The sequence below is a fragment of the Melospiza melodia genome, chromosome 5 (genome assembly GCF_035770615.1).
Source record: "Melospiza melodia melodia isolate bMelMel2 chromosome 5, bMelMel2.pri, whole genome shotgun sequence".
Lineage (NCBI taxonomy): Eukaryota > Metazoa > Chordata > Aves > Passeriformes > Passerellidae > Melospiza > Melospiza melodia.
In genome coordinates, this window is record NC_086198.1 from 75,808,236 (window position 1) to 75,835,010 (window position 26,775).

The following is a 26,775-nucleotide window of genomic DNA, read 5'->3' on the forward strand; positions in this document are numbered from 1 at the left end:
CTCATAGAGAATTTGGGACCATATTGTCCCCAACGAGGCCTTGGTATTTTAAAATCATCAACCCAAGTTGGTGGCTGAATACCAAAAGCCATTGATGACAACAGCCACAACTTCTTTTCTCCTCTATCATGGCAAGTTAACTACCAAAGCAGTACTCATTACTATATTTCTACATAAATAAGAACTCCCAGTGACATAAATATGAGTTTAGCATGAGCTAGACATACATAAATGTAATTCTTACTAATAGGCACATTTGGAGCTGTCAACAGTTATTTGAGTATAACACTAAGTAGCATGAAGAGACAGCCATAAACACTCCATATTAATTCAACTTGCAAGAAGGAGGTCAGGGGACAAAAAGCAAAGCAAAACAAAACCCAGAACTTGTCAGATGGAAAAGGACAAAACCAGTTGGAAAATACTTTTATTTTTCAGACTTCTAAGAAAATTTACAAACAATGGTGATGTAAAAAAAAAAAAAACCCTATAAAAAAGTTGACATTTCTCAAACTATAGCATCAAAGGAAGTTACAGAGCAACAAGCATACAATTAAATTCTATTCATCAAATTAGTATTAGTTAAGTAGTTAAAAACATAATAAGTAAAGTCTAATAATAAATCTCTACAGCTTACTCAGAAATTGTAACAATCAATTCTGAGCTTAAATTATACTTACAATAGACAATTAATTCACCTCTGCAATCATCTACAGCACTGAAATCATCTAGGTCAAATTACATAGCAAAAGCACACCTTGGAAATCTGTAAAGGACATCCTGAGCACAGCACAATTACATACAACAGAAAGCAAATCACCCTGCATGCTTGCTTCTTAGCCCCCAATGTCTAATATGAAATACAACAGACAAGTAATAGAAGCAATATTTAGTAACTCTTGTCATGCTGGTTCTATTTTTCATGCAGAGTGACAGAAAGGCTTCCTTGCCCTGTTTTCTGTTTGAGCCTTGGCACTTTCCCAGGCCTGTTCTCCCTGTTTTCACCACCGTCTTTGTCACTAGAGGAGCAGGTGGTTGTTAACAAGTCAATCCCATCAGGACCCCCACCATGCCCATCTTCACCCTGCAACCTCTCTCCAACTCTCCACATGCTGAACTCCAACATGCACACAGACATGCCCAAAACTACAAACCTAACCTCCATGTGCCTTTTGTGCCAAAGGGCACAAACAAACTAATGCCTATAGCCTTAATTACTGCTGCAGACTCTCCTCCACTCAGGTCACTTTAAATAGTAGGCATTTAAAAGCCATTAACACAATTTAATTAACAGCTTAACTCAAAATTGCAAAGGAACTCCAAACACCAGCACATTAAAGCTTTTTGAGTACGAATTTGAATAAACATTAAAACCTGGTGTTTTCATCAACCCATAAATCAACTCTTCCTGGCCCTAACTTAATATATTCTGTTCAAAGTACAAGGAGTAATAATTATTTTTTAGTTACAGCCTATGGATTTGTTCTTTCACTGAACTCATCAGGAGAAATGCCAAAGACAGCGTCCATTAAATACTGCTAAAATAACTCATTCATGACAGTTCAAGAGAGTGCACCAAAGGGTTATTTTTTCTTTCAAAAGTAAAAACAAACCCATGAATCATTCCATTTAATGAGACTTCTTTCGTGACTGCTTATAAATGGATTGATAAAAAAAAAAGCAGATGTACATATCTCATGCTAAAACAAAAGTTAGGAAGAAGGTTGCACCAGTGTTTATCACTAAATTTGTTTAAGTATAGACAATATCTGAAATTCTTGCCAACTTATTAGGGCAGCTAGAAACACTGTTAAACCTGACACCGCTTTGTAATAAAAGATGTGGGTATTTATGTCATTGGGGTCAACAGGCAGTTGTAATGACATAATTTACTTTTTTTTACTTAATGATTTTGAAGATATCCAATGGAACACTCACTTTCAGCTTCCCATCTTCCACAGATAGCTAGGGTAAGATCTGACAAATTCACATCTAAACCAACAATTCTGGTCACCCAGAAACATTTAGGCCATGTGAGCTAATTGTAGCTAAATTACTCCTTTCCTCCCTGCCTATAACAAAGCCACTTTTAAGCTTTCTAACCCCAAAGCAGAGCCCTTCCAGAAATCAGTCTTGGTTATTTTCCCCAAATTCTCCCTGACTACAGGGAGCAGCCACAGGAAGCCAACAGCAGATGTTGGCTGTGCACCCCATTGCCTGCAGCCACACTTCCAGAACTGGGCTGGAGGCCTTTGAGGGCTTGTGGTGCAGGTGGCTGGCAAGGATGGCCTTGGAAAATCACTGATTCCACTGACCATAACCTTAGACAACTTGTCCCACAGGTGCCTCCCTACCTGCCAGGTGCTCCAGGCACATGGCACAGGAACATCCAAGGTGCTGTGACGGGGCTGTGCAAGTGGCCCAGGCAGACAGATCTTTCCAGTTTGCAAACATGTGAAGGCACTCAATAATGCAAATGCATGAAACACCTCATGAGAAGAAAACAATCCCTCAAATTTATAACCTTTTAATTTTTCTTTCATCACCTACTAGGCATTCAAGCCCTTTCCATAGCAGTGGTTTATGTAATCTCATATTTAATTAAATGCACACACTTCAATGGCAGTGTTTAATTCTTCATGCAGAAGTCTCTCTTGCTGAATCCTTGCTTCACACATTCCCTAAATTAAGCACTCCCTCTAACCTTCCCAGCCTTTCAAGAGCTCACTAATACAAGTAGCTTTAACTTCAATTTTAGCAAACACATTCACAAAAAAAAAAAAAAAATCTTCTCTGGCATGGATAAAATCAGATACATTTTCATACAATGTATAATTGATGTATAAAGCTTACTGCCATAAAAAGACAAGAACCTAGCAGGTCCAAAAAGAATTTATAAGAATATCAGTCTTAGATACTGGCAAATGTGTTTGGAAAGGCAAGTGAACCTCCACAGTTTAGGTATTAATTCTTTACATGACTGGTGATAAAAATAAATTTCCCTGCAAATAAACTGTCCTGTTTGTAGACTGTTTGTGAAATTCTGTGTACCTGCTCTAAAGTGCCTGTCATTGGCCAGTCACAGAACCAGACTGCCATGCTGACTTGGCTATCTTGTATTTCCTCAGTGAGAAACGGGTCTAACCTGGCTTCTTGTGCAAGGCATGCTCAAACTACAGGGACAAAGAAAAGGAAAACATCAATAAAATAAAAGTATGCACTCAGATCTCCTTAAGAGCAGCACATACTATTTCACCTCCCTTCTTTCTTTGTAAATACTCACAGCAAAAAAAAAGGTCAGTGTCTTTCATGCTTGCTTGCCATTATATGACAAATCCAGTGCCTGAAAAACTTTCCTCTTTCACTTACATGTACCCAAAGCCAAAATTGGCCAATTTAAAAGTAGTGGTTGTGGTTTCTATTGTTCAGTGTTTCCATGACTAGGAACAGATTTTGAGGAAACCATGTGCTAAGCCTCTCCATTTCAGCATGAACAACAGAAAAAGTTATTACCTGTTCAGAATATAAAGGAAACAATATTACTTATGACCTACAACTTAGGTAACTTTAAATCAATCATGCTCTATTAACTAGGGCTCGTTAGCATCAGCTCAGCATTAGGTATTTACCTTTAGTCCACCACAGATTGGACAAGATGAAAAAAGAGCTCTTGTCATCCCAGGGTGGGGGCTACATGTGTCACAGGGGTCAGCTGAGGCCCCACCAGGTGGTGACAGCTCACTACTTTTGGAGTCTGACACCTGTCCTTGTGGTTTTGTGTCTGACCACCTTGAAACAAAATCCACATATGTCTCATCACTTGAGTCCTTGCTGCTTGCTGTGAGTAAGGATGAAGGCCTCCCTCTGTGCTGGCTGTGCTCAGCTCCCCTCCGTGCTTCCAAGTGTGGCAGCAGCAGTCTTGGGTCACTGGCACCTTGAGCTGGCAGGGCCTGGTCCTTGGGTAGCGTGGAATCTGCACTCTTGAGCTGCACTTCCTTAGAAGCTGCCTGTAACACACTCCTGGGTATATCATAAACGTGTCTGAGAGAGCTGGGAACCTGATACTCTGATCCCACACCTCTCTGGGACTCACTGTGAGGGCAAGTACATAGACTCTGATCTGAAGGGAAGTTCAATGGCAAGCTTAGCAATGATCCAAACTCATCACCATGGCAAATGTCTAAGCTCCCAGCATAGGAAGAGAAGCTCCCAGAGTAGGAAGAGTGACTCCCAGTAGCTATTCCACTGTCAGAAGAGCTCTGACGTCCTATTTCCTGCAGCTGTCTGGACCGCAGGGGCTTTGGAGGGGGTTTGGCGGTGCCACGTGCCCCTTCTGGAAGGGTCTTCTCTTCTCCCAGGTGAATGCCCTTGGCAGCTGCCAGCCCATGGCTCTCCTGAGAGGTGCTGGCTGAAGATTGCTCAGGCCACACTGTCAGCCTGCTCCCAACGCTGACATCCGAGTGGCTGGTATCTGAAGATGAGCTTGAAATACTCCTGTCATCTCCTGGAAAAGAAGGAAACACATCAACCTACATTTAAAACACAATCAACAGACTCAAGCATGGCAAGTATGCACTAACAGGAAGGGCCCAGAGATTCCATCTGCTTTTTGTAAGTAGAACTGCCGTCAGAAAGCCAGAAATTCCTACAATAACTCACAGCCCCACAGGAAAAATAAAATGCAATGGTATGTTACCTTGCCATAACCCTACCACAGTGAGGAACATCATGCATTCGAGGCTAAATCCTTAAAAGTTTATGCACCAAGCTCTGCCCTTTTCAAACATATTTTACTTTCATACAGTTAATTGGGTTGCTGTACCAAAATATAATCATACATCACTGTACAAATAAAAATAAGAATAATATTGCTATAAAAATGTTTACATATCTATATACGAAAATGTCCTCTGTGATTAATTTATGTCTATATTGCAAGATAGTTTCTTCAATGACAGTTGCAAGAAAGGCATTTTAGCAGGTAATTACTGCCATCATGCCAAAATTAAACATTGGCATGAAAGAGCACAAGGACAAAACATAAACATCACAAACAAATAAAAAACCAAACAAATACAAAACCACTTTCTTGTAGCACAAAGTCCGAAACTGTACAAGAAGTTGGGTCGTGATTTCTGACCAGAAGAATTTAAAATAAAAAAAAAAAACAGGCATGCTTATCTATCAAGTCTCATTTTTTTCTATCCATTCAGTTAAGTCTAGTAGTTATGTGCAAATTAAGAAAAAAACCTCAGGAAGTCTCACGGGAATTCAGTCACAAACCCCATTACCCAGCAGTGTCTGGGCCAAAGCAGCCATGGACATGTATATAAGCACATAATTAAGCTCCTGAGGATCTTCACAGGGACAATTTTTAGGCTTGTAGGCTTTACAGTCAAGAGCAAAGCAGATGTTTGGATGATCTACCTTTGGCTATTAAACAGTTCAAATGGCAGTTCAGGGCACAGGCCCTTTTACAAATCCAGTGCTAGACACCAATTCTACTTTGACACACTAACAACTCCAGAAAAGGAATGTACAGATAGCAGAGAAAAGCACAGGAGTCCTATGTGTTACTGCAAAAATCTGCCGTAAGTCTGATGTGTGAACCATACAAGTGAGTCCACCTCACAGGCTGCATTGACCAAGGTACTTAAGCAAATATCAGATTTGATGCAGACAGTTCTTTTTAAGTTTTACATGCAAGAATTCAGTAGGACTCAGCATCCTAAATGTTCTTCCTGGTTTAATAGTGCTTGATTCAAAACTCAGTCTGCTGAATTGAAAACCTCCAATGTACATCAAAGGACTTCAGACAATGCCTGTTGGAGAACTGCCTCACAGGAAACATAACAAATCAAATGTCTTGACCATTTCTCTAGTATTTTTTCTTGTAGGCTCCACATCTTATAACACAGACCATACAACTTTTAAAGCCTGGGCAGGAAGGAACATAACATAGTATTTTTATTTAATTAAAGATATTTCTTACCTCCACTACCTTGACGACTTGTATGGGACAGCAAGCTCAAACGCTTTTCTAATTGCAAAGCTTCATGAGCCAATCTTTCTTCTGAATAGGCTGGGTTTGTACTTGGATCTTTAAAAAGAAACAGAAAATAAATAAATAAATAGATAAATAAATAAATAAATGAGGTAATATGGAAAATAAATAAAAAATAAGGAAAGAGAAAAAGACATTCTTATGCTTTAAATGCTGATTGGAAAAATGTATGGCACAATCTGACTTCAAGCATATCCTGGGCATGTGCTACACAGCAACTTATAAAAGATTTTCAGAGATTATACCCAATGTCTGTAATAGTTACCACCAGGGACAGAACACTGAAAAGCACAGCACCAAAGACAATAGCTACAGAAATAATTAGCATCCATCAGGTCTAGAGAACTTGAAAGCTAATTTGACCCACGTAAAATCTGTCCTGAATTCACTGGATTCACTGGGATTTTTAACATTCAGAAAAACGTAATTTTTCATCCTAGAAATTTACAAATCTACATCATAAAGTCAGAATCAGAGGGATTAAACTGACATCTTCCAATCCAGATCATCTATTTACAAAGACTTTGCTTTCAAGTTGGATGTTCAGACAGTCATTAAGTTCAGATGTCAGAGATAAAATAAGCAACCCCGGTGGCTCTCTGTCTTCATGTTTAAGACAAGACAAGTTAGGACGATATAAACCACTTCTACAATGTACTGTTATGGATTTTCCCCATACATTTTAGTGAGCTTGCCAGTCTAGCTGAGATTATTTCACTGAAGGCAGCTCATTATATTCCAAAAAAAAAAAAAGGCAAGCAGAATGTGGAAGTCTCATCAGTAAAACAGGCCAGTTTCCTCTAAATAATTTTATTTCCAGGAGGCATAACAATAAAACCAGATGTTGGAAGTAATCATAACCATTATCCCAAGAGAAACCTTACAGATCCCTTTAAATAGCAGCAATGAGTCTGTCATGCTCAGCAGTTGCAGAGGATAAGGTCTGCTAACTTGTTCATCATCAGAAACTTCAGTAATTCTTATTAACACACAGGGAAAGTAATTAATGACAGCAAAAACAGATTAGCTTCCTCACAACTGCTGCACTTGTATATCTGATCAAATAGGCAGCAGAAGCAAACCACAAAAACACTGAATCATTTAATGAAAGGAAAAGAGAATGAAAAAGGCTATACATTGTTGTGATTGAGTTAGTAAAACAAAAACCAGTTGGAAAGATGAAAGAAAAGTTTCATTTTCACCCCAGGTCTTTTATTTTTAAAAGACTTGGTTTTAATATTGTCAACACAGCAGTCAAAGCAAGCTCATAACCAGGGGAAGGAGCACTGCCAGCTCAGCTGAAGCTCCATGGGAGCTCCCTACATTATCAACTGCCCCAAGAAACAAACTGCCACATCTCTCCTCTCTAATCATATTCCTTTCTGACCTGTCCTAGGTAGGAACAGAAATGACAATGCTGAACTTTCTAACTTTTCTTTCTTATGTCAAGGAGGTTTCCATCTTTGGCAGTCTGCAATCTGGGTAAGATGAGCAGAAAAACCAAGATATACACAATCCACCTATAACAACAAACATTGGAACCCAAGGGTGTTCTAACAGGGACAAGGCAACAACGCCCATGACAAACAGGGTCTGTGACCTCTGTGTGTCCCAGCTCAGACAGAAAATAGGAATGTTTGATGTGGATTATTTGTTAGGTGTCCATTTCTATTTACACTGCAAGACAGTTACATTAGGCATTGAGTACCTCAAACCTGTGTGACTGCTTACTCAAATGTAACCCCCAGTGCTTCCATATGGACCTCTGCCAAAGGAAAGCACAACATTTGGCCACCAGCACCTATGGTGAAACACAGACGTGTCCATGCAAAGATCTTCTCAGTAGCATACAGCGTTACAAGCTGCTGCCTATTTTTTTTATGTCCTCTACTCCAGTTACTTTAGTGTATCTAGTTAAATTCCTTATGTCCAAAAAGGTCCCAGAAAGATGTTCTACAAGCACTTTAAGTATAAAGTTGTCATAACAGATCAGCAATTTGGTCAAACAAAGATGCAAACAGACACTACTAATCCTTCTCACACCAAAGAACTGTCAGTAGGAAAGGTCCTTTCAATTTCCTCAGAACATGACTACTTGACAAATACAGATGTTCAGAACTAGGGCACCTACACAACAACTAGTTTTTGAAGTAAATTATGTCCCTCTTACAGACAGCAAAAGACATAATTAAAAGAAATTCAAACAACTGATCTTGTAAAATTATAATAAAATACAAAATGAGGTAGGAGGGAAGTTGAAGTCAGAAAATTTGCACTTCACATGTTCAATTGCTTCCAGAAGTCAAATTCCCTATCAGCTACACAGCTACAGAACACACCAGGTTTCACCCAACAACATGAAACCTCTGTCTGTCCAACAGAACTGGAAATTTTTTGGTTAACCTTCCCCTTAAAGACTGCCTATGGATAAAATGTTTGTATAAAATTGTGTTCATAGTTATGTGCTGCTCTCATCACCCAGGTTTGTGAAAGATTAAGCAGAAAAACCTTCCTCAGCAAGTTCTAGGAAATACCTATTGAAAACTTCAAAACTTGACAAACATACCATCTAAGTTTTAGATAATTACCTATCAGTCTTAACCAAGTCTTTGTTTCACCTTGAATCTTCTCTGCTAATAAGCCAGACTTCCATGGAAAACACCCACAATATTATTTCCCAGAAGTAACAGATTCTTGTACCAGTATTTTTGGTTACAGATGACCAAGCTCTAATCAGGACATTTTCCTACAGGATCTGACTATGGACTGAAGTCACTGGCAGCCACTTTTTAGGGACCAGTCCTCATTGGAGTGCATAACCTATGACCTCCCATGAGTGCTCTTGTGATAACCCTTTTTCTAATACATTTTTTTGGCCATAATACCACAAAGTTGGATTTGTTGGCATCATCCTCTACCTTCAGCATGCCCAATACACAGCCTCTAAATAAATGGGTGGCAAATTGCCACATTAGTAGCCCGGGGGGACAGAAGCAGCATGACCGGTACTGAGCCAGCTGTCCAAGGAAGTTCCGACAGCTTCTGCCCACACAACATCCGAGAGCAGCTCCAAGAACAATCAGTACCTTCCTTCCCCAAACTGTTAACAAATGGATCCTGTCCTGTGACTCATTCAGGTCCTTCAATTAATAATTTTTTTATCATTTTCCAATCAAACATGGATCCCTTGCTATGAAGAAAATCATCTTCTATGTGAGGCAGTCATCGAAATCTTCTTAAACATTGCTTTGGGGCAAAGGGGAAGGATTACATCAAATTTAGCTGGACTAAAAATGCCTCTGCTGGAGATTTTATTTTTACATTACGTTGGTGGGTATTCATTAAAGCCACATCAGCTGCTCATCGTGGGAGATTTAGAATATTTTGGTAACATAGGAATAAAGTGTCATAGTAATTCAAAGCTCCAAGGCTGTTCAATAAGCACCTGTCAGGAAAAAATGTATCCAGTCAGTCAGCAGCTACCCAATTGATTATATGCACCTTAAAAGCAACACTGGTTAATTACTTTGTTAAACAAAATTAAATAAGTTAGGCTGAAAATCTCTCTTTTCTTTCTTCCTGTGTAACTGTAGGCACATTTGTAAATCAGGCCTGGACCCTCACCTTCTAGCTAACATCTCCACACCTTGTAAGATGTCTGGAGGAATGGAAAGATGCCCTAAAGGTTTAAGGAGGATCCATTTGGTACAAATACTGCAGAAGGCAGCCACGGGGCTGTTTTGCAATGACCAAAGGTGTATCAAGCTTCAACAAAAAAAAAAAGAGTATCAATGGATCCTCAGCAAGCAGCAACTGTACACTCTCCAGTCAGTCACAAAGCAGCCTGAAAAAGCTTTCAGAATTAAAAAAGAGCATCCAGACTATCAACATCACACCTGGGGTCTTTCCAGACTGCAGGACTAGACTGTCACACAATCAGATTTAGAGAGTAGTGATCTGCCCATTGATCAAAGATATCCCTGATGGGCTCTTGGGCTTTTGCTGTGCTCAGGTTTGGCATTCAATGTGAATCTTGCTAGTGAAAAAAAGGAGTTCAACACACACCTGATAAACATTTCTCAAATAATAAGCATGCAATTCAGTATAGATTACAAACCAAGCAATCAGAGATTCATTACTAAGTCCATGTCTAGACTTCTGTCAAGACAGAATGCAAATTCTCTGGACTGTTTTCTAAATATCTCTTCAAGGAAAAACAAAAAAGAGATCACACTAGTAGCCAGTTACAGTAGCTCTCTTCCAACTAATAGCTGCGGAAAACAAGCCATCCCTAGCCATCACCCATTTGAGTCCTTTATTTAAAATATTACACTTCCTAAAAATATCTACAGATACCTATACCTACATGACCTTCACAGTCCCATCTTCTATTCTTTGGGGGGGTTTTATGAGACCTGATCAGGCAACTTTTAAACCATAAAACAACTAATTTTCTTTTCCTCTCCCAATTTATTTTGGGTGTACACATAATAGAATTATTTTTTATTGTGAGAATCGTAATTTAATTCATTTCCAAAACATCACAGAATAATTCAGGTTGGAGGGGATCTCAGGAGCTCTCTCTGACTGGCTGCTCAAATCTGCTCTGTTGAGAAATTAGACCAGATTATGGTACTTTGCAAGGGTAAGTCAAGTTTATGAGTTCCACTGCACTGGATTTTCATTGCATATTTTATAGATGACATCATAAAATATGTACAGCAGTCATATATCCAAGTGATAAGAACATCATGCTTTTAAGGAAACAAGGTATTGTTTTTAAAACTACAATCTTGAAAAGAAGATGTGAATATTGTCCTTGAGCAAACACCCCCTGCACACCCAGTTTACAAATTCCATTGGGATACTGGCTGTTTTACATTTGTTTAAGAATCACTATGGCAAGTAAGAAAACTGGTGATTTTTCAGTCTTCTTCAAACCTCTACCATCTCCTATTAATTTCATGCTAACACATAAATATTTCAGCATCCCTTTTAACCATATTGTTGAGTTGTTCATACATGAAGCAACTGGTTTCATTCATTCATCCTTCCTACAAAGACAAGGACAGACTATATTGATTGCATAACATCTACAGATTATATCTGTGCTGTGGGAGTTGGTGTCCAACACTGTCACTGTTACTGTTTTTACCACATTACATTCCTTCTCAGTACATCTGCCCTTTGTGTGTTTCCTTGCTTGAAAATACCACAGTGCTTCAAACATATCTCATGTTTAAGTTGGAAAGGCAAAGGCAAGATGCCAAATTCAAGTAGCAAACTGTGAAGAGAAGGTTTCTCTAAAAGCTTTTAAATTGCACAGAAGCAGCATATTGCATACATAAAGTACAGTTGAAGCTGTGTAGCATTCTGCAATGCAGTAAATATGAATTACATAGACAAGAGGTTTCTTGGTAGAACCTCCAATTTGGAAGTTTTGATCTAGTTGCCTGAAATGTACAGATAATTAATCTGTTTACAAGCTGATGCTTTCAAAGGTTGAGTGAATTTCAATACCTGACACATGGTATGCATCTGGTAGACTCGACCTTTTCAAGCAATACAGCACATTCTGTGTAATGACATACTTGATAAGGAAAATTAGTTTATGGATGAATCACCAGAACTGTACATCTGTGTGTGCCTTAAACAGATCTGTACAAGCTTCTGCATGGGATAATAAATAAAGAACATTAAACAAATATTTTTTCTAAGGAACATGTAAATAGAGAGAAACAACAAACTGAAGAGAAAAGGGTAAAATACACAGGAATGAAAGTTAGAGTCCTCAAGGTAGTTTGGATAAATAAAAGCAGAGTCTGCAATTACATGAGCACAACTCTTGACAAAACACTTCTCCTGTCCAGGGAAATGAGATTAAATCAAGTGGATGAGATTTTAATGGCAAGTACATCAAGCACAGAAGAGAAATGGAAAGACCTCAGGAAAAAGATCTTCTCTTACAAAAAACACCAAATACTCCCCAGAACACTCCACATGCACTTCATGCACCTCAGTGAGGTCAGAGCTCCTGAAGGAGGGAAGAGATTGTGGTATGTGGCACAACAACCCACAAACACCAGAAGTGATAACTAACATGTGAAAGCAGATTTACTCCTACATGCTTGTGAAAAATGAATCTGCAAAGATTCATTGTGCTAAAATTAAAATTTAAAATAATAATTAAAAGAAAAAAGACAACAGAATAGTTGTTTGTGGGCTTAATTTTTCCAGACAGAAATTTTTGTTCGACTAAAATTTGTTTGGCAAGACTTCAGGGTTGTACATATATATTTACATACACACATAGTTTTAGATATGCAGAAAAATGTGTGCAATAGCAAAGCTTTAAGCATAAACATTGATTCTTGTGTTTCTGTTGGGTTTTTTTCTGTTTGCTTCTTTTTTTCAAACACTACAGTTAATTGAATGCTGACATATATCATCACACAAGAATGACTTTTTTGTCTACTATTCTGCTTGATTATTTAACTTGCTTCTGCCTTACAGCCATGAGAAAGACAACATGAACTGAGACTTGTGTTTACTGAATTTACTAATTTTTAAGTAATAACTTTTTCATAATTTATTTTCACAAGCTTCACATTATCTAATGATCTAATAAGCTAAAGATCTAATCTTTCCCATCACATTTCCTTCCTGCAATTATCTTAACCTTATAAGAGCAATAAAACCCTGTTGAACACTTATTAACTGCCTAACACACAAACTCTAAGTATTCCACAAATCCCATCTCATCCTTCACCATTCTTGCAACCTATTCCTACTGTATGCCAGCACCAAATCACAGACAATTTTCTGCAATTTCATTTCTACACTTTTGTCCTGTTTGACAGAGTCATTCTGACTCAATACTTTACTTCATCTGCTGAAATCAAAAGGAAACAGGCTTTATTATGATGCCATCCAAATTCCTCTTTGAACACTGCAGTACATGCAGCACTTACCACGAAATAGGAAAAGGAATTTAATCCTCAGACATAAGGAAAGAAGCTCAAGTTGAAAAATTTAAATATGATGTGGAGGCTTGACAAAGTTTTCTAAGGCTGACAAGACTTAGAACCTCGTTTTGGAGAAACTCAAAATGTTGCAGAAGTTAGTTTTCCATTAAACTATCAAAATAGCAATGCAGACATGGATCCAAGTTAAATATCTAAGTTTAAAACTAAAATTTAGGATTCCCTTCAATTCAAATAGCCATCTTTTAGTACTGTTAAATAAGAGAGGGTTGGAGTTAGCAATATAACCAGAAACATGAATGAACCAGAGCAGCAGGGAGAAACTGGGTAAATCCAGCTTATAAATCTGTACGGTGACATTTCAGAATGAAAACCACTTTGCACCCTGCACACCCTCAGTGTCTGCAAGCTGCTCTCACACCAGCAGCAGGGGGTGTGAGACATGACAAGCTCCGGCTTCACTGGGTTACTCTGGACTTCCTGTATTAACCTGGGAGCACTGGACGCAGACCAAAGGGGCCTTTGGTCGGGGAGATGCCGCGGACGATGCAGTCGAACAGAAAGCTGATCTGCTCCCCTTCAGCACAAGAGAGGAAAAAAACACCAGCCCCTGCAAGAAAGCACAACATAAATATGTATGGTTTTCACCTGAAAACACTAGAAATATATTTAGCTGAAGCTATTTATAATGTAGCAATCAAAAGAGTTTTAAGTGCAAGCCATGAAAAGAAGTCAACAAGATATTCTCCTGGGAAAAGAAATAAAAAATTCAGGTCAGCACACACACACTATACCACAAACATACATATAAATTCAATAGCTGTCTAATAATTCATGCTAATTTTATGACATTCAGGCAGTTAAAGTAGTGTCCTAGAACAACAGAATGGCTTGGGTTGGAAGGGACCTTAAGGATGGATCATCTACTTCCAATCCCCCCTGAATGTCAAAACAGACACCTTACTCTCAACAGCTGTGCAGGTCTTTTGTTCTTATTTACCCCTAAAATTTTGGGGTCAAACTTTCCTATGCAGGAAGTGTCAAGAATACTTAAAGTGACTTCAAAAGAATGAACCAAGTTAATTCCACTTTTAACCACTTTTAAGCAAGAGGAGCTTTTTATATGCCAACAAATTAGAATTTGGTTATATTGCTGGATTATAGTATAAATTTTCCTAGACTAAATCCTATGTCTCTATTATTAACATAATGTAACACAACTCCTCAGGTTGTCATCAGATCTTTACCCTTTGCTCTATTCTGATATTTGCTTTCCATTCATTAAGAATAGCCCCAAGCAAAATTAGAATGAGATTCACTAAATAAACAAACAAGTTAGGAGCTCCATGACACATGGCTGCATGAACAACACAAAAGACTAGAAGGGCTCCACAGAACATTTTATAAATTGTCGGTCCAAATATAAATCACATCAGGGAAAAAAAGTTATTATCTTAAAACATCAGACAAAAGACCACCCCAGTAACCAGCAATTTTAGGGAAATAAAACTTCAATACCAGACAAAAAAGGAAATTAAATTAGTATATAGACCTAGAAGAAGTGCTGCCACTTCACCAGAGCCAAGAATGCTAGCAAACTCCAATATAAAATCTTAGACCTGCAGTAGGGTTTTGCACATTACTTTTCTTGTGACTCAGGCCCTAATTTGGACATGTTTGACTTCTGCATGTCTCTAGCCAATTCTGAGTTGCATTTGTATTTTTTTCAATTTTACTCAAAGAAGCACAGCTGATCTTGACTAGAATGACTGCATCCCCATCACTTTCCAAACATATGCCCTGTCATACCCAACAGGATACTCACATTTCACTTAAGAAATTTATACACTTTTGACAGCTTGACAAAGGGCTGTGTGATTCAAACAAAAAGGATTGTATAAAGTGGATCACAACCCACAACACCTACTTGAGTAAATTAAGTATAACCAGCAAACTGTAAACCAATCTCTCTAGGAAAAACATATTCTGGTCCACACTCTTGTCATTCCCAATTTATGTCACATCTAAGTCTCTCCCAGTTCTGCTTAAATCTGTTGAAGACAACATTGTTAGAGACATCTTCATAACTTGATTTGTCACTCCACTGCATTTGCATCTCTTCAGATCTTACCTATCAAGAATTCTTCAGCCAAAGAAACATGAAGCCACCCTGGCTTCATGGTCAGAGGCTATCTAGGAGAGTACAACATTAATCACACAGCCTGACAGATATGAAGGTTTCTGCTGGTGACTCACTTGCAGTCTTGCCCATCTCTTCCCTTCCCAGGAGATGCCAAAGTCAGAGAACATTGTATTCGGATAAAAAATCCTGGCTGCAATGTATTCAGGAATTATCTGAAATTCAGCTTCTTCTTTGAGCTGACTTCTCCTCCCTGAACAGAGCACAGAGAGTCTACAGGAACAGGACCTTTGCATTCCATGCAGCAAAAGCAAGCAGGATATAAACACAACGTAGCAGAGGACATTCAGGTCTCAAGCACAGTGATACACTATGTGGCTTGATAATTCAGCAGAATCCTACACCTCCCTGTTGCCACTCAGGGCAAAAAAAAGATTCCTCAAATATTTCTGTACATAAGGAGTACATCTGGACCATTTTGTTCTTTTATCACCTTTCTTAAGAGTTACTTAAACTCCAAAGAGGCTCTACAAGCCTTTGACTTTAATGGAAACAAAGTAAATGTGTGTGTGTACGCTTGCTGCTTAACTCAAAGGATTTTTTCTGCAAATAACTATCAGTCATCTGAAAATCCCAAAACCAAATGTGATGACCTTTATATAACCAGTGCAAAGAGTGTACGTCCATGTGCATGTGGATACAAATCCAACAGAAACATACAATAATCTCTTTGTAGATTCTATTCTTAATTGCTGACTGACTCTCACAGGAAACGTCTTCTTTCTAGTTTTGTTAGGTAGGACTAGATTGCAAGGGAAGAAAGAAGTCTGAGGGTCCTTGCAGAAAACATCAAGTGAGATGAATGAGTAGGCAGGGCTTAACTAAAGCATACATAAAAGCAAGTGATTACATTTCTTTTCTCCTTTCTTGAGAAAACTGAGAAATTCACTACTGGAAATTACATATCTCAGTCATGTGTTGGAACTGGTTTGGTGCACAGGCATTTAGAAGCCAAGGAATGTGTGGCATGCACAATGTAATAGCATGCAGCTGTTCACCAGACTGAAGGGCTCACTCAGCTCTCTCCATGGCCTATGAGACTTGGTGAAATGCAGCCTCCAGCCACTCGCAGGAGACTGAAACACTCAGCCAGTCCTCTGTGGCAATCAGCAGTGAAGCATTGAACAGTCCCTCAAACATTCAGGACAAGTTGCCAATTTCATAAAACTTCAAGTACTGCTTAATCTTGCCAATGTTGATTTTAACTGATCATATGGGCAAACACACTTTAAAAATGGACAATAGCCAAAAATTACTTCCTTCTCTGTAGTGTGTGTGAAAGTAGGGAGGAAGAGTCAGTTCTTTCCCATTAATTACTATTCCTAACATAGAACACTAGAGCCTGAAGCCTTTTAGCTGAAGCCTTTAGCCTTTAGGCAGGAACCAGAGCAGCTCATTCCATGGCAATCAGCATGTCCATTCCAACCCCAGCCTTGAGCAGCCCCTTCAGAGGGGACCTCACACTGCTCTTCTCTGTGGGGAAAATGACACAGTATTCCTATTATTGCCAACTAAGATATGGGCATGACAACTAAAAATAGATAAATAGAGATAATGTTGGTTGCCTGCAGTAGGCCTAAGTAGGAGACAGCACAGAATATCTGCATATAAAGAGACATTTCAATCTATGCAACCCAGGATTTTTCAAAAAATTCCAGACCTTGCCCCAGTTTAACCATCTCTACTACTTCTTTATTTCAAATAAATGCAGAAGGGGAAACAAGGAAAGAAGGAAGGAAGTACCAAATTTTATCAAAGCACCAAAAGGATTACAGAAATATTCCTGCTTATCCTGCAATTAGCATTTGTTCTTTCAAAGGGCACTAAGGGTCCCACAAGTTCCCTTCTTCAAGGAGATGCTGTCAGAAAATATGAGGCAGCTTTAAACCAGGCTCTGGCAGCTAATCCTGAAGCACTTGAACAGGAAGAGCCTGAATTCTCATGGTGTTAATGTGCCCTTTTATTACCCCACTTGAATTTTTTCACACTGACCTCCAAGTGAAGATTCTCCCGGCAACTGGTCATTTTAACTGGTGCACACTAATTGAGCTGGGAACGTGGGAAAGTGAGAGGCTCCTTTTTTCCAGGTAAACCTCTCCATTGACTGCTAGGCCAAGACACCAGCTTTTTTCAAACGGTGTCTGAATAAGCTTCAGCTACAGAGAGAACAAAATTTTGGCCCAGAAAATAACTTATCTGCAGCTTTCAGAAGCAGAAAAAATATTTTTTAAATCTCTAGCAGTACAATTGTGGTGTTAAGAGTAAGAGAAGTTCAGAATGTAAATGTTCTTCTTCCTACTTGTGAATAAACTTGTGTGAACCATCTTGAAAATGCACCTAGACTTAATGTTTGAAATCTCAGCATTATCTCAGATGGTTTCCCTCTTCCTGGACTGAGTACCAAAGCCTTTGGAGTTGAATTAAACCTGTACTAAGCAACAGAACATAATGAAATGTTATATCTTTATAAAAACTTTTGTGAGGAAGCACGAAACAGAAAGCTAAAACAAATTCATATCCTTTTAGACCTCAGTTCTACCACAGACATAACCAAAAAAGCTCTGCTTCAGTTTCAGGCTTCATGTCTTTTGTTATGGAGAGGCAATCAAACCACAAGATTACTGGTTCCTTTTAATAAGGTATTTATTACAGTGATATTTAAACCTTAAACTCACTAATCCTCTGCATTCAGACCTCCACAGGATGAATGTGAGCAAAGATATGGTTTAAACTGTAGGAAAGTAACATTAATAATAGAGTCTGCATAATATTATATTACACTTACATGACAGGGTAATGGAGAGTGCCTTTGTTTAGGAATTAAAACAACTTCTGTAATAACATATCAATTTTTTTCCTGAACACTACTTATTTGCCTCAAGAATTCCAGAGGACTGAGGTAAAAGCTATCTGAAGAAAGATGGTCCTTCTCTTTACCAACACACTTCTGACAAGAATAACCAGAGTAATATTTTAATTTAGGTTCTATTTTCAAAAAGCCTTTTCTTATAGTGGCAATATTAAATCAAGTGTTTAGACTAAACACATATTTAAATGTTGTTATGCCTGTGGGTATGTTTGACTGCTTAGTTAAGAGCAACAACTCCTTTAACAAGATCAGCTTGAACCTGTAAAGAGTTTCCAACTGTGGCAGGCAATTTTGTACCAAATTGACTGTGCTGTTCTTCTCTCTGAATGCACACCTGCAGGGGAAAGACAAATATCCTTTCATGGCAACTGAAAGGGCTCAGCTACCAACACTCACATTTCTTAACAATGATCCGCAAGGTAGTGGGACCTTTTCCAAGGCACTTTTCTAATTCTGTTTGCTTGTAACCTTAAAAAAATCAATAATTTCATATTTTTTAAAGTATGCACACAGGGGAGCTACGGATGACCCCGTTTCACCAGAAACTAGTGTAAGTTTAAGGGAGGAAAAAAAAGAAAAACCACCATAGATAATTCACATTCCATCACCTACAGTTCCTCATTTCACAGAATCATTGAGGCTGGAAAAGATCCTGACATAATCAAGTCCAACTTTTGACTGGACACCACCATGTCAACTAAGTGTCATGTCCAGTCATTTCTTAAACACCTTCAGGGATGCTGATTTCACCACCTTTCCAGGCATCTCATTTCAATGCCTGACAACCCTTCCTGTGTAGAAATTCCTCTCAAAGTCCAACCTAAACCTCCTCTGGCACAGCCTGAGGCCACTTCCTCTCGTCATATCCCTTGCTGCCTGGGAGAAGAGACCAATCTCCGCCAGGCCACACCCTCCATCAGGTCAGAAAGAGGTCAGGAATTTGGGTTTCCACTCCATAGAAGTAGAGAAACCAGAATTTACATGCAGAGCACAGTATGCAAGTCCCAGGAAGAATATATTTGGATTTGGATCAACTCTGAAATCTTCTAATTTTTCAGTTTATTTATTGAAAAAAGTATGCAAGTCAAACAACTTCACATCCAAACTGGCAGTCTGCATATCCATCTGTGCTCACAGGCCATCAATTCAGCATGGCTTCAAACTCTGCTTATGAAATTAAAACCTTATTAATAAAAACCTAATTATATGTTATTATACCTGTACATTTATTAACCATCCCTTTTAGATCTTGTGTACATTTTACCTGAAGTAAGAAATTGAGAAGTCCTAAATTGCCCATGGGAACAAGAGATTTATCTCCATGTAAAGGTGTATCTTAGCTACTAGGCTGTGGAAACTAGCTTCAGCCTGCTTGCTTTCATTCTGACCCCAAATATCACTATCCATCCCATAGTTACAAAGCTGCTAATAGGGAAGGGACCAGAGAGTTGTTCTAACTTTAAGGAGTAAAAAGTACTCTATGGGATTTAGAAATTAGCATTTAAAAAATGAGAACATTGATGCTGCCTGTAACCTCAAAGCTCCGGATCACTTTCCCCTCAGCAAACAACAAAACAATTAATCATAATTTAATAATCTGTACATTAAGCCATTTTACCTTATCTCTTGCATAACACAAGCCATAAAATTTCATTACTTTATTTTTGCTATGTATTCAATAGCAGCTTTTGACTAAACATCTTCTGGAGAGCCACAGGGCAATTTTTAGCCAGGACTGCAGTCACATTTCTCCTGAACACCAGGGTTGAAGCCTGCAGAAATCTACTCAGAACAGACCCTCTGACAAGAGGCTGCCTGTTTGACAAAGCACACAGCTGGCTCTGCAGTCTCCACCAGGAATCAGAGTGCATTTACATTTCTGCAAAAGGCAGCAAGCAACATTTGGAGGTTCCATTTGTACTTACAGAAGCCGCACCTGGTGCCCCCTTCGAAGATGAATCCGTTCGGGACAGCCCCGTAGCGCCGCAGATCCGAGAGCTTCCACTGCCCCATGACACTGGGAGGAAGGTCTTTCACCAGGACAAGGATGTCATTGCAGAAATGCAGGGTAGCAGGCCCACTCTCTAGTTTTGTGCCAGGGGCGACAAAGACTTGAAATCTATGAACTACCAAATAAGGAAAAAAATATTACTACAGGATATACAAGTGTTATGTAAGTGATTCTGTTCAGCTGTGGTATTTGGACCAAACCCTGCCCACACCATGAGACTCTGGCATAAAGATCTACATGGAGCCCAGACAGCCACACGTAAGTAGCTGTAAGGCCATTACCCTCTATTATGCCAGTTTAGGACTGAAAAAAATCCACCATATCTTGCCCTAATGCTACAAATGATAAAAGTTGCAATGCTACATTAATTTATCCTAAATCATCTAGGCTAATCCCTATCTCAGATTAGTCAATCATCCAGCCCAGACTTCACTTACCTCTTCCATCCTTGCATCATTACATGGGTTGCTTTGTCTCCTCCTCTAACCTGTGTCTCTCCTTTCCCACATGCATACAATAAAAATAAAATGGTGCTCAAGGAGCCCAAAGGCCAAGGCTCAAAGAACGAAACAAATCTCTCTATCACCGACTCATCTGCAACCTTTAATAAACTGCTTCACTTCCTCCCTAGCAGTAAAATGAGGAAAATTATATTTTCCACCTTTGTGATTATTTCATGAGTTGGTGATGGTAGACGCCAAGACATTTTATATTACTAGGAAACAAAGTGATGTATAAGTAACAAACACTTTTGGATGTCAGTTATTTTTTTCGTATTTCACATCCTGAATTTTAAAAGAGCGGAGAAATAAAAAGAAACACGTATCTCATTCAAGTTTACAAAATCTAGGTTCAAATCTCAGTCCCAGTATCATCTATAATTCAGTATCCTTACCAAAAGCAGTTGTTCTAGGCTGGTCTTCCATTTTCTCTTCCAAAGCTATTGCATTCTGAATAATAAGTTATTGGGATCACTCAAATCTAAATCTCACTGTTTCAAAGGGAACAATTTAAGTGAGCAAGCATACAATTCTCAAACAATTGTTTTGACCTCCACTACTGTTCTAGTTTCTTTCATATTGTGATTAGACACAAAAAAAACCAACCAACAAACAAAATAAAAACAATAAACCCACAACAAATTTTTTAAAAAGCAAACAACATCTGTCTTGGTAGAGAGAAGCATCGAGACTCTTATCTTTACAGAAGGAGGTTTTTGGTGATGTTTATCAAGAAGGAACATAGACTTAGTCTTTGGTTATGCATCAAAGATCACACAAACAGCTCCCTGCCTATGAAATCTACTGGGTAACTTCCAGGTACTCTCAGTTCTTGCATCAACTCTTCCCTGTTTCTTGCCCATGCCTCATCAAGCATCACAAATTTCATCTGGGTCTGAGTCTTGCTTCTCATCTAACTGCTTGCTGTATTCTTAGTCACGATCCGCGCTGTAAGCCAACTCCTCATCTATGACATGCATTTGCTAAGTTCCCTGAGGCTCCAGCAGAATTAGCCACAAAGTCATTCGAGTGAAATGTGCAAGGAGACAGAGATAGATCTAACTAACCACAGCTCTGCTTACAGCCCTGCCAGCAGCACTGCTAGGGAGCAAATCAATAGTCACACCATGTCCCCTTTTGGGCACGCAGTTGTTACGCAATCTGCTTAAACATCAGCTATCAAAAGGACAGCAAAACCATCATGATCAATAATGCTCAGAAAGCAACCTTTAACGCCATTTGTAATCCTCTGCCCAGAACTTTGCTGACAATTAAACCATGGGAGAAGCAGCATCAGGACTCTTTCTGCTTCATAACTGAGGAATGAAGCCCACTCTTCACACAATCAGTTGCAAGTTAAAACAGCTGCTGAAAACAAAGAGCTGCAGCCCAAGTTCTAGACCACTGTCAAAATACAGCATACCCAACTCTGAACAAAGCCAAAGTAAAAGGAAAAGCACATTTGAAAATAAAGCTTTTCCCATACACCACTTTTGGTAAATTGGAATATTTTTTAAAAATTCTTCCCAGCATTCTCTTACTCTGCAATAAAATACTTCCCAGACTTCTCTTACTCTATAAAAAAAAATTGTGAAGACAGAAAGCTGAGTATATCCCTGAACAAAAGGTACCACTTAAAGCCATCACTTTCTTCAGCCCATCTTTTCTTTTTCACAGCTATGCACTGACCTGCAGTACACTAACTTCTCAAAATGAGTTGTGAGCCCAAGCACATTGCAGGAATCACATCCACCTCATCTGCTAAAAACTGAGAGAAAACACTGGGAACTCCAGTGTGAACGCCTCCATTCTGTGGTCCTCATTCAAGAACAGTGTCAGCTCCTTTCACTTTTTTTTTTTGCTTCCCAGACTCTGAGGTCATCTCTCCCTAGCCTATTTTTATCATCCAGCCACCTTATTTTCAAGGCACACAAAGGCACCCTTACTACACTTTAGGAAAAAACACCAATCACCATCCTCTCTTCATCTACATCTTCTCTCTTTTCTATTCCTCTTTACTCAAACTAGACTCCCATTGACTTTGTTCTCCTAACTGAACATGTACTGAAAGACAAAATCCTGAAAAAAGTTTCAATGCTTTGGTTTATTCTCCCGCCCCTAAGATTTTTTGCAATTAACACAAATTATTGCCAGTTCAACCAATTACACTTGTTTTCTTACTTCTGCATTTCTTCACTTCCACACACGTACAATCTCTCCCACTTCACCTTTACTTCATGGCTGCAGATGTCATAATCCAGTAGGCTCTATTCCTACCTCATTCACACTTTCCTTGAAAAAAAACCTTTGCTGCTTTTCTATGTCCTCCAATCCCAACCACAACCCTCACACCCAGACTGAGATTACTCCAGCACTACATCAGTGCAAGAGCATAAAAAACAGACCTACCCTGTTATATTCAAGTACTCCTTCAGCTTTTAGGATAAGTCTATGCTATATATAGATCCCAAACCTAGTTTAAAAAACCAAACAAACAAACAAAAAAACTAAAACAAAAACACCAAACCAACACTGGAAGACTGTAGAGCTGTATCATCAAAGTGCACCAACCACTCCCACTACTCATGCTTGTATTGTTCAGCAAACCCTCTAACCTTTCCTGTTATGTAAGGCATCATATTTGATAGCCCTGAGAGGTACATCCACATATCTCACTTCTTATAGTTCTACATATTTTTACTGTAAAATTCCCAGGCCATCTTTCTACATATGTACTGCAAAGGAACGAGCCCACAAACCCAACAGATGGCAGAGCATATGTAACAAATGATAAAGATTGCTAATGTGTGTCTCCCACACACCTACCCTCCTTCCCTAGTTATGACTAAACAAACATAAGACAGATACTATGGATTACCAACATTATCCCTCTTTGTTCCCCACAGTTCATTTTAGAGCTGCTAACCAAGAAAATAAAATAGGAGGAAAGAGAAAGGTGAAGTTAGCTGGAAAGAATGTGTCTGATGACACTCCTTAGGGCAAAAAGTCTCCTGCTGAAATGGCACACTAGCAGCAATGAAAATTATCAATGCAACTCCCAGTAGGCAGCTCAGCAAACTGGGCATGAACTGGCAAAGTTCTACTCAGGACTTTGCATCTTTTAATTCAGGCTCCTCCTGAGTCCTTTTGCCAGAATCCCTGAGTCAGTTGTAGGACCAGAAGCAGAAGTTTGATCACTTTGTTTCAAAGCTACACATCATCAGTGTCCAAATCAAAACCCCAAGTTAAGAGCTGCCATAATTATCCATCAGTACTGGGTGGTACTGTAGCCAAAACCTATTGGAAGGGATACCTGCTTTAACATCTAAGGGAGAAAACAGTTTGTCCACTCTCAAACGAGTGACAATCTTGTCCTGAACTCTACTGTTTTATTTGCATTTTAGTTTCACCTTTCTTTGTTTTTTTTTAATCCTGTGGGGGAAAACCCGAACCAGAGTGAGAAGACAAAGGTTACCTTCCCCCAGGCTGTAGCGTATTCGCACATCCCAGGCGTACATGGCCTCCTTGCTGTCAAACCCCAGCATCACAACCTGGGACAGACAGATGATGGCGAGCGTGTGACTGAGGCCCTCGTAGGACAGCCCAGGATCCAAGCCACAGATGTCTTCTAAGGTCATGCTGCTCCTCTCCTTATGCCCTTTTGCTCGCTCAGATTTATCCTTGTACACCAGCATGAGCAAACAGTCTAAAAGAAGCAAAACTGTCAGAGATGATGATGCAGAGCACAGACCATAACAAATTTCTCAGCACTCTGCTGCAATACAAAGGAGCTTTAGACAACTGCAGGATCAGCTTGATCAAGTCAATGTAAAACTCTGATTTCTTTTCCCAACCCACCCCCAGGTAGTTTATAGTCCTTGTTTTCAGGAAGCAAACACTGAAGGTGTGTTTTAAGGGTTAAATTGCAGGCTAAAAAAAAGGAGATCAGTAATAAATCTTCCCTCTTTTATTCAAAGTCCAGTGGCATTTCAGATCCTCTCCTGAGTCCGGTGGGACTGGCTCATTAATTCAGAGCATTAGGAGCTATGCTAGGATAGCTGTTCACGTTACAGACTCTAAAGACCGAGAGGCTATTGTTGTCTGTATTTTCATTAGAACATACTGAACCACAAAAGAAATTCTTACAGCAGCTCACAGATTACCCAGCCACTAAATGGCAAGCAGACTTTGCTGCGAGATTGCTGCTGTCGGCTCAGGTTTCCTGGTTAAATGCTCCACAGCAGCCATTGCTAAAAATCATTATGTGCCACACCTTCTTTTATTTTTTTTTTTTTTTTTAGTGTTTGCCTGTGTCACTGGTTGTTATTAACCCCTTTCCAGAGGTGTTTATTGCACAGCAACCATGCAATGGCAGAAACCAGTTCAAGTGCTATGGCCCCATGGGGAAAGCAAGCATTTCACAAGCAAACCCAAAAGGAAAGGGGAGTCACCTCTCCCACCTTTTGCATTTATGACAAAAGCAGCCCTCCTTCCCCCATATTCATTTCCTATCACACAGCACTCAGATGTAGATGAAATTAATGGTCAATATCAAAGCTGCAACATCCACAGCTTAAGCTGAGCTACAAACCACAAAAGACAAAGACCCCCATGTATTTTATAAATACTGAGGCTGGTGCTCCCAGTCCCACTGAGGTGCCCTGCAGCTCTCAGCTGGGCAAGGGACTGGCAAAATCTCCACCCACAGAGATGAAAAAGTACTGAAAGACTGAACTGTCTGCTAACTAATGCAGAGCTTTGCATGGATTCCCAATTGTCTTTGTGCACCTGTTAGCAAAAACAGCTGCAACCACAGTATTTAAACATTCTGCAATACAGTTGTGTGCCTGAAGAATGGCTATAGTTTATATACCAAGAAAAGAAGATCACCAGGGGCTTTTTAGTAAACCTGGCTAGATTAGCTAGAATAAAAATAGTATTTTTGAGGAATATTATCAGTCAGGCTCCACCATCTACAGCCTTCGAAGTTGGCTTACTCATAATAGAAACTCAGGCCCATGTTCACAGATCGATGTACTAGCTCTATGATCAACAGATGCCCTTTCACACAGGGAGGCTGCACAGATTTAGATGAGATGCAGGCATTTCAAACACTAAAATATTACTGTAACAACTCAGGTAACAAAGAATTACTAAGAAGCCCTCAGTCTTTCTAACAAGAGCCAAGAAAGGCTGCCAAAATCCATTCTGCAGCAGTGAGGATTCACGTTTTCCAAGTGTGGGCAACATTTCGCCCTAGAAAGAAGTACTTTTGGGCCCAAATGTTTTCCCTCTTGGGAACAGATAAGGAAACCTGAAGCCTACTTTTCCCTCTGCAGCAGTAAAACATCAGCTCTGTGTAACGTTCTCAATTTCCCCTTCAGAAGCATGGAAACGATCTTTTTTTTTTCTTCTTCTTCTTCTTCTTCTTAATTCAAAATGTCATTTTATTTTTAAATTGAAGTGATATTTTCTGTCAAAACACTGATCAAAAATAACTATCGAGCTTACAATGTCAGGGGCTTTTTTTGGTGTTTTTTTTTGTTTTTTTTTTTTTTTTTTTATGCCAGCAGTCACCCTGAAAAAATAAGTTCACCCTCAGAAAATTAAAATTAAAATTAAAAAAAAAAAAGAAAGAAAAAAAAAAAAAGTGCATTTGGAACCAGCACCAAATCCAATGCCTGTGCTTTCGAAAGTCACTTTTCCCGTTGTTTTTAGTGAGGGCAGGAGCTCGTTCCGAGGCCGGACGCGGCTCCCGGGCAGCGCAGCTCCGGGACGGCCCCTCCAGGGCTGTGCGGGCACTCGCCCCGGGGGCCGGGCAAGCTGCGGGGCCCCGAGCCCCGTCCCCACCGCCGGGCCCCTCTTACCTGCCACCGGGGAGGGCTTGCGCAGCACCAGCCACCTGCTCTTCCACTGCAACGAGAGGCAAAGGGACAGGGTTAGCCGGGGCCCGCGGGGGAGAGCGGGCTCTCTCCCCTCAGGGCAAGGGGCGGCGGTCGGGGACCCCCGCGGGCCGAAGGGGCGCCGGGAGCGGGGACCTTTTTTCCGTCTCTCAACTTGACGTGACCCTCCACCACCACGGAATCCGTCATCTTCAGTCATGATTCCGGACAGCTGCGCCGGCTCGCTGCGCCCGCCCCGCGCTCCG

General features: G+C 39.7%; 1 protein-coding gene across 3 annotated transcripts in view; it reads right to left on the reverse strand.

Moving 5' to 3' along the window:
- The window catches only part of DOK7 (docking protein 7), a 59,993-nt gene extending 33,218 nt beyond the window's left edge, over window positions 1-26,775 (reverse strand). The window contains exons 1-8 of one of the 3 annotated variants that reach the window (XM_063157453.1): window positions 26,666-26,775; window positions 26,495-26,540; window positions 24,103-24,348; window positions 20,042-20,242; window positions 13,538-13,657; window positions 5,993-6,100; window positions 3,630-4,504; window positions 414-3,513 (exon numbers count right to left, since the gene is read on the reverse strand). In XM_063157453.1, the coding sequence (XP_063013523.1) occupies window positions 3,397-3,513; window positions 3,630-4,504; window positions 5,993-6,100; window positions 13,538-13,657; window positions 20,042-20,242; window positions 24,103-24,348; window positions 26,495-26,540; window positions 26,666-26,719 (1,767 nt within the window). In that variant the 5' untranslated portion in view covers window positions 26,720-26,775 and the 3' untranslated portion in view covers window positions 414-3,396. Of the gene's footprint in view, window positions 1-413; window positions 3,514-3,629; window positions 4,505-5,992; window positions 6,101-13,537; window positions 13,658-20,041; window positions 20,243-24,102; window positions 24,349-26,494; window positions 26,541-26,665 lie in introns of those variants that run through there. The other 2 variants (XM_063157452.1, XM_063157451.1) reach the window with 2 other exon arrangements.